Raw genomic sequence first — 9,277 nt, forward strand, 5'->3', positions numbered from 1 at the left:
TTTACTTTTGTTGTCTGTTAATCAGTCTGTAAAGTGCTCTGTGACTACCCTGCGAAGGGCGCTATACAAAATAAAAACTGATTGATTGATTGAATGATTGATTGATTGATTACACCGTGTGCAGTTGTGGTGTTGTCAGTCTCTCTGTGCATGCCAGTGAGTGTGAGTGTGAGTGTGTGTGTGTGTTGTGTCTCATGCTTTCCAGTTTGCATTACTTTAATCGGTTATAAATGATTTAGTCGGTAATAATGCAAAAGTGCTGGATGAAGCAGAGTGAAAGCACCGCGCGAGTCCTAACGCTGCCCTTTAACCCCGTGGCCAAGGCAACGCGTTACCAAAACACGTGTTTGCATTGGCAACCGGCAGCAGAGGAGCGAGGCTGAGCGGCGGCTGAGCACAGGCTGAACACCGCCGTGTCTCTCCCCTTCACACTGAATTGTGCATCTTGATCAAACCCTTAACCGGGCGATGGACTCCCAGACCCTGCACTACGCTCTGGACCTGGTCTCCGGCAGCGGCTTAACCCTGAGCCCCGAGCAGAGGGCGGCCTTGCAGAGCTCCCTGGTCATCATGAGGGCGAACTACCGCTTCCACCGGGTTCTGTTCTGGGGCAAAATATTGTGCACCAAACAGGACTATTTCATAGCGCAGGGGCTCACAGAAGACGAGCTGGGCGAGAAGAAGACGTTGTACAGGTAACGTACAGTCACAGTCGTTCATGAAAACGGTGATTAAAACGTTTCTAATGCAAAACATATTCTTATCTCGCGTTTGAGTGGTTTATTTAAGAGAAACTGTAAGTAGAAACTGACCTGAGACTTAAGATCAGACTTAAACAATTCGCTTTATTCTGAATCAGCCTGCTCTCACACTGGAACATGACACACTGTTTGCACATGCGCACATTGACGAGCTATCTGTATACTTATTTCCCAGACAACACACAACACGTGTATGATGGTTTGCCAGCTGGTGCTGAAAGCATGATAACAATAGTTCCCCCTCTTGGCAGTTTAAATTGCATTGACTGGTACCTGCTGCCCCCTGCCACTGACACCCTGGTAGCGGAGACATCTGCGGTGAAGGGCCGCTTTGTGGGTGACCCCTCACATGAATATGAGCTGGTGGAGATGAAGAGGCAGGGGGAAGGAGAGGAGGCCATGGAGGAGGATATCACAGTGAGTAGAGATGAACCGATTGCTGGAGTTTCCAAAACTCCACAAAGGAGCATCACTGTGTGAAGTATTTATTTGCAACTGTTACTGGTATGACTCAGTGGCAAGGGTCAGTGGTCTCTGGGAGAAGGAACAACCTCTCAGATGACTTCACTCTAAAATGTACAAGTTGACACTAACTGACATGACTGACACAAGCTAGAAGCAGGTATGTGATGCAGAGTCTGCCATGTTTTCCTTTCCTTGTGGAACTATTGTTTTTCATAACCTATATGTAGCTATCCTGGTGAACTAAAATGCTGTAATTTTTACTTATTAAGTTTTTCATACTGGTTTTATTTTGTTTTCTTCCAGCTTAAAATCAAAGAGGAAAATCGTCTTGCAGCAACGATCTTTGTCTTAGACAAGGAAGTGTCAGTTGTACCCAGGGGGGCATTTATAAAGACTCCGCTTGGGCATGTCCAAAGAAACAGAAGTTTTGAAGGTACTCAACAACATATTGCACACTTCAGTAATGCCAAGAAATTAATGTCCAATAAATACATATTTCAGTATCTCTCTTTGTTACAGACAAGTCTGACTTTACAAGATATTACTGATTTGCACAGTTTGTATTATTGGTTAAACATTATTACAGTTATATATATACTTTACCCTGCAGAAGCATCCCAGCATATTCCATTATGTATCTCTAAGAAAATGCTGTTAAGGTTTGTTTGTAAGATGGATCTTTGACAGCATGAATGAGTAAACTCTGATAAAGTAACATTTGCTTGAATTTTACATTATATTGGATGAGATCATTTCCATGGAAATTTGAAATAGCACTTTGTCTTTCCTTATAGAGTGTTCTTTGAGTCTGTTATCTAGCCTAATATTCCCAGAATGTATTCTTTATTTTAATTGAAACACCCCATCAGCTTGCCCCTGGACATCCATTCTCCACGTGGATTCCCAGATTAATGTTGTTGTCCGGGACTAGAAAACAGTGACCTCGTCTTATATCTCTTCTCAGTCAATAGCACAATTAGTCAGACTTTTTTTATTTGAATGGAGTTTTGGAGACTTTGGAGATTTAGAAGGGATGCTTTTAGAAATAGGTGATCTGGGGTGACCTATAATGAACTTGGCTCTCAAGGGTCAGGGTTGACTATTAGTGAACTTAACTGTTCCAAACACACAAACTAAATGTATGTTTTCCTCCAGGACTGTCTGTAACAGAGGCTGGGAAGTTGAGCTCCTATTTCCACTTTTCGGAACCAGTTAGACTAAAGAAGAAGTCTCTTCTGGAGAAAGCTGACCTGGATCCATCAATTGATTTCCTGGATTCAATTGAAGAAGACATACCAAAAGGTAAAGATTAATACCTTGCATTTGTATAGGAATGTGTACTGCTCTTCCAGCTAAAGTTGAGAGTGCATGAAACCCCCAACTGTCATCAGGTTTGCTCCTTCCTCAGTGCAATGCATAACATCTGGTCTACAGATTTATTGTACAAAGAATAGGATTTCAATGGCCAAGGAATCTTGAATACATCTTAGGTGCATCGGGATCTAACTGAAGTGTAAATATGAATGCGTCCTGACACTCTTATGTATTACATAGGTGGTTGAAATTCCATAACTATATATAATGAGAGGACATTCTGAAAAAAAGAAGATCTGTTGAATAGAAAAACACCCCAAAGCAGTTCCAGGAGATTGTACAGACTGTATGTTAGTTTTAGCCTCCTTTGGAGTCTTAGATAGAACTACCCAATCTGGGTCTAAATCTTTAACCCTGAAATCTTTACTCATAGTGGGAGATGTTGTAGGTTTAAGTCCATTCAGGAACATTCCATGTTTTACTTACTGCAACTCATGGGCCGACCCCACAGAAATATTACTTCCTGTCATTATACATTTTAAAAAGAAACGTCACAAAACCAGACCAAACAAAACTGCTCATTTATCACCCCAGACAATGCCATGCTCTTTAATAACACATTTCATGATACTGTATGTCATGAAATTCACAAGTTTTGTGTGAATTTAATTGACGCAAGGAAGATTCTTCTGGGAGTGGTGTGATCACAACAAAAAACTAAGACAATGTGGCCCATGGGAGAGGGTTAGAGATGGTCACAAGGCTTATTTTAAAACCACAAAATGATAATGTTGAGAGATAGATACTGGAACTAGCAATGCAGTCACTTCGCCGAAGCAGATTTCCATTGGTGTCGGTAGAAGCATATCTACAGAAGTTAAGCTTATATTAAGTGTTGCTCAAGTCCAGGGGTAGCTGGCTCCTTTCTCGGAGAGTCACATTTGTTTTGTTGTATAAGAGACAAAATATTAAGTTAAATCTTATCTTGTAGTGTAAGAGATGCTATCTAGAGCAGTCTGGGGAGGAGGACTGTAAATTGAAACGGACAGTTCTGGCTTCACAAACTTCCTAAAATAACATCTCTTATACAAAGAGACGCATTCACATGACATATTATCTTGGATTAGACATATCTAATATATCTTGGATTAGAAATATCTTTACAGTGATTTTTGTTTTATTTTTATTAACTTTAAGAATCAACCTCCATTCTCCACATCTAAAAATGCTTTGATCCACAATCCGCTGTAACTGACCTACAGTAGTCGAGCTATGTTGTGTATTCGTCAGATCCTCATGGTTTCTTTAACGTGTTTTAGTGTTTCTGTTGGAATTCATGCTGGTTCAATATTGGCATTGGAACACCATCAATATGTGTGGGCTGCATACAACATTTCATTTTCATTTGGGTGATGTGATGATTTTCTGGAATATCACTGAGGTATAACAATGTCTAGTAGCTGACATTGTGGAAAATCTACTGTATAACACACAGTAAACCAACTGCACAGCTGCTGCAATTATCTTCTATTTTCTCACACACACCACACTGCCTAAGTGAATTGTTCTCACAGTAGATCATTTGTATCTGTTTCTGGGAGTCAGTTCTGACAGTATTGCTTTCCAGACGGTACTTTGTACAGCCAGGCAGACTGGGAAAGCGGTGTCCACTTTCCTAGGATCAATGTTCCGATGGTTTCCATTAACCTGATAATTCACAGACAGAGGTCCTGTGCACTTCTTTCTTCCTGTTGGTTTTCAGAAGCAGGTTTCTGTGGAAGGTATAAGCATATGGAGGTGTCCTGGCACTGATTAAGCGAAGTCTAAGATGCCCTGCTTTCTTAAGAAACTGATATGGATCAAATTGGCCTTCAGAGGTTCAGGAAGAGCATATATAAGCATCATTGTGTATTAAATATAATAATAATTGTAGCAAACCTTAAACCATAATGCAAAGAAAGACCACACAATAGTTTTCATGGAAAACCCAAAGCACACTGAAGTACAGCTACAGTAAATGGATATGATCGCAAATTGATTCTGAATATAGGAACTCAAGAGGAATACATGGTGTCTCCGGGCCCATATGGCACATTAGGTTGATGTTTGTTCAAACAGGGGTGGATAAGTAGATTAGCCGGCCAAGTTTCAGGATAACTTGGCATAAACACACAATTTGCTGTTCTCCGCAGAGTTTAAAGTTCAGCCAGCTATGATACCAGAGCAACATGTCCAGCATCTCAACCCTGCTCCTGGCAGCTTCACTTGAAGAGAGCCGGGGAGAGTCTGACTGTTTAATCTGCCCAGTGATGTGGCAGCGCGGGCCTGCCAGACCTGGTCATGTGGCAGCAATGTTACGAAGGCGGGCTCTTCGGCCATTGAATTACTACACAGTGAAGAGTCTGTAAATTGTACAGATGACTGTTTATTTGAGCGTTACAGGGTCAGTTGCCAAGGAATGATTTATCTAGATACTGTTTTATTTGGTATAGTATTTAACATTGTACACAATTTAAAAATATACACATTTTAATACTTTTGATTAAAAAAGTTAAAATCCATTTCTAAAAAAAACATTAAAAACCCTGATATAAATAATAACAGAACTTAAAACAAAACCAAGTGACAGGTGTATAAAACAATAATTACATTAAATTAAATCAAGTGCCAACAAAGTGAACTAAGCTTAAGGTTGATGAAAACAATCTGAAGCATTGAAAATTAACAGAACAAAACAAAAACATAAAAAAATAATAATCAAGAAACCAAACAAACAAGGATTTATCTAGATGATTAATTATTTGGGACCAAGCCTCAGTGGTGGGAGATGAAATCAGCTACATCTTAGGTGGATAAATACACTGTAATGTGCGGTATCCGTACACACACATATGGAGTAAGATCGCTGTCAAAATCATTGGTCCTCCTCAAGATGTTCAGATGAACAGCATCTGTTTTCTAGGTCACACCACCTTATTTCATCTTGTCTTCTTTTAGGGGCTCTCCTATAGCGAATTAGTAACGTGTTGTAATTTGCATGTATTTCCCAGACTGCACCATTTCCAACATAAAAAAAGTTATTCTTCAAAACTAAGTATCTTTAGGACATTGCAGTATTAAAATAAAGACCCCAGTACTGCGTATTAAGCAGCAGGAGGAAACCAACGTACTGTGTGCTTTAATCACAAGTTTATTGTTTTATTGATTTACACACAGGTTTCATGTATTTTGTTTAAGTTAATCACTTTAAGATTTTAGAAATTGTTTTTAAAACAATGAATGTTTTTATTGAATTGAAAAGTAAAATACTTAACCTAATAAAACAGTATGTTACTAAAGACTAATTAGTGTGGCGTGCACACAGCGGGCTCGTCGTGCTGGTAGTTGGCGTGTAAATGCTGTGTACGCACGTGGAAAGGCGCACACAGCGCCAGCGCCACAACGGCCGTGCGTTGGAAATGCGACGCCCAAAGCAGCGGCGCAATGGACCTGGTATCTGACTGTGGCTGGAGGTTGAACCTACACAAACGATTTCAGACTTTGCTTTTTCTGCGTAAATACCTCGTAATGTATACGACACAAAGCAAACAGTCTGTTTTAGCGGTTCTTTACATTCAAAATATGTGATTATTGACAAAGAGCTGAAATCGCTTCTATTGATATATTGTGGCTACAAAGACGCGAGCCTGTAGACACTCAGCAGTTGCCGTTTATAAAGTGTCTTAAAGGACAATGAAGTATCCCATGTTATCATGAATAAAAGATGGCATATGCAAAGTCACTATCTGTCAACGCTGTGTTTAGCCTACAGTCATTCACTTTCATTTAGATTCAATTTAGCGCTTCTGGGAACTGTCCACCAGAGCGGAAATTAAAAGTCAAAATGTCAGTAACCACTGTGCTGCTGCATGCACATGTCAAAATGATTTTCCAGGTTAACAGTGCTTAATACTGAACTGCAGAGACAGACCCAAGAAGGGCTAGAATAACTCACAACATCAACCCACCCGCTAATAGCAAACTAGTATGGGGGGGGTCCTCACTTCACCAGCACCCCCCATACTAGTTTGCTATTAAATGAAGGTGAATGACTGTAGTCCTTAGGCTGGTTTCCTACATGTTCATGTGTCTGGCTCTGGAGTACAATATTAAGATTGGTCAAAGTTTTGGTCTAATCCCAGCCTAGGTCTGGTTTAAGATCATTTCAGGTAGTGCAGTTTGACAGATTTGGGATTTTAATGAAGAAGCATTAAAATCCCAAATCTGTCAAACTGCACTACCTGAAATGACCCTTCTGAGTACAATGGCTCCATATGAGCATGACGCATGGTGTGGTACTATTGTGTTAAATCTCACTGCCCAGTGATACTGATAACAGAAACGGAAAAGAGTAAAGACTGTGCGTCAGTGGGAGCCGTTGGAGCTGGATGAATTGGAGCCCTTTTTAGTGAGATTTTCAAGATATTGCAAAGGCCTTACATATAAACCAAGGAGATTAGTAGAAAGAAACACATAGTCCTTTTATCTGACAATTTGTGTAAACATTTAATGTCAGTTTTTCATTAAGAGTTAAAACCACCCCCCCACCCATGACTCATACCTTTTATCTTAAGTGAAATGAAGTTTCATACGAAGTGCATGGAGTAGTTACAATAAATGTAAAAGGCCAGATGACATTACCAAGCAAGATGTTTCTTGTCAAGTTCAGAATCTTGCCTTAGAAACAGCAGTTGACCTGTCTCTTGGCTTGCGCCGTGCTGGCAGCCACATTGAGGGTTCACAGTTCTCTTTCAACGCTGTCAATTTCACACAAGTTCATGGATTTCATGGCCTTTTTTCCCGTGGGGTTTTGCATTTAAACGCGGGAGTGAGTGCGTTTGAGTGAGCACCCACCGACAAGCTGTGGGTTTATATTAATGACTGCACTACATCGTCTGGGCAGTCATGTTATCCTGGACACAAAATACAATAAGCATAAGCAATGAGCATAATGCAGAGATAATACAGTTTCTGAACAGGAATTCCATGGAATGGGCTTTAATCCCAGATACCAGGATTCTGGGACTCACAAAAACCCAGTGTGAAAAGCACACTGGTCCCTAGCATGAGATAAGGGCAGACACCGCAACATTTAAATACAAAATAAGCAGGTTCTTTCCAAACTCGATTGTTCACTAGGTTTGCCATCCTGTCCATGTAGGATCCCATACTGGAAAACTACCCCACTGCCATATTTGTCTTTTTAACCAAGCCATGCTTCTTCCTTATATGTACAGTATACCTACATATTGTTGGAACTTCTATTGTTTTACTGCAGCTTCTCCTACCACTCCCCCCAGTCCCTTTTGCACTTGCCCAGGACTTAGTTGTAGTTAGAGGGAGTCTTTGGTGGGGCTGAGTTGTGCAAAGCCCACACAGGCTCAATGCAGTTTATATCTACTGTGGGCCAGGCCACAGAAACGTTTACACTACATGACAAGGCTCACAAGTAGATATTTAAATACAAGGTTCATGTAATCCCCAATGTAAGCAGTAAAGTTGGCAGATGTACTTTTGTAAACCCATTTCTGTGTTCCCTATTCCCTTGACAGCTTTTAGAATGAATGATACAAAAACGTGTTCAAGCTAAAGCCTCTCTAACACGGAGGAGTTGGAGTGTCCTGTGGGTCACCGCCCACGGCCCTTCAGCCAGCGCACACAGGAAACCCTTCCCTTATTTAATGTACTGCCTTAGTGGCAATCCTTTCTCTAGCATTATATAGCGAGACAGATGCAAACCTGACACTATACGCATCCTTATATCACCTATATATCTTATTGCAAAAATGCTGAAGCACTAAAATAGTCAGCACCAAAAAACAATAAATGATGTAAGAGTAGTTAGAGATGAGTCAAGGTTAGGAACGGAAAGATCAAAGAACAAGAGTTATTCAAAAGCAGACCCTTTTTGTATAGAGATGTCATTTCCTGCTTCATGTCTTGGTTTGGCCAGTTCTGTCATACATTCCTGCCGTTACATCTCAAGGGGCCAGGTGCTGCATTTGGGCAACTGTGTAAATCCAGCGTTATACCTTAAATGCTCAGTGCGTGATGGCGTTTCTGTTCTGCTTCCAGGATCATGGAGCCTGCAGTGGGAAAGAGGCAACAGCGTGCTGGTGCTGCGGAGTTTGCTGTGGCTCGGTCTCACTTTCTACCACGTCCCGATGACCCCACAGCACGGGTTCCTTTACATGGGAACCGGCCTGAAGAATCTGGATCTGCCATTCATGTTGTAACAGACAAAACTCTTATTTTCTTTAACCTTTTAACAACAAGATTGAGTTTACTTGATTTAATATATATATTTTTCTGTCCTTTTAATAAACATGAAAGTTTGATAGTCAGTTTTGTGAGCATTAAGTATTTCATGGTCCTGTATTATGCTGAAGCTCTAAAGTAATGACTGAACTTTTAGACAGACTTTATATAAATGAAGAAAAGGACAGATTTAGATGATCTAGCCTCACAATATGCAACCCTAACAAAACCTTATTGGAAGTGTAGCATGACACTGACTCAGAGAAAATTACATGTGACCACAAAACCATGAGGAGGGGATTATTGAGGTTCTCATCTAATTAAACTATGCTTGTGTGTCACTAGCAGTCATGGGTTTCATGTGACAACAAACTCTTTGGTGAGAACCTGAGCTTGTCCTGGTGTACAGAGCTGTTTTATTCTAGTAGGAATATTTTTTC

General features: G+C 40.6%; 1 protein-coding gene across 1 annotated transcript; it reads left to right on the plus strand.

The window, feature by feature from the left end:
* Positions 1-330: 330 nt before the first annotated feature.
* On the plus strand, positions 331-8,923 carry rsph9 (radial spoke head component 9). The gene is made up of 5 exons (XM_066697402.1): positions 331-695; positions 1,013-1,178; positions 1,530-1,659; positions 2,382-2,528; positions 8,655-8,923. The coding sequence occupies exons 1-5, from the start codon at positions 469-471 to the stop codon at positions 8,813-8,815; spliced, it is 831 nt and encodes a 276-aa protein (XP_066553499.1). The 5' UTR covers positions 331-468; the 3' UTR covers positions 8,816-8,923.
* Positions 8,924-9,277: the final 354 nt, after the last annotated feature.

This window comes from Amia ocellicauda, chromosome 1 (assembly GCF_036373705.1).
Source record: "Amia ocellicauda isolate fAmiCal2 chromosome 1, fAmiCal2.hap1, whole genome shotgun sequence".
Taxonomy (NCBI): Eukaryota; Metazoa; Chordata; class Actinopteri; order Amiiformes; family Amiidae; genus Amia; species Amia ocellicauda.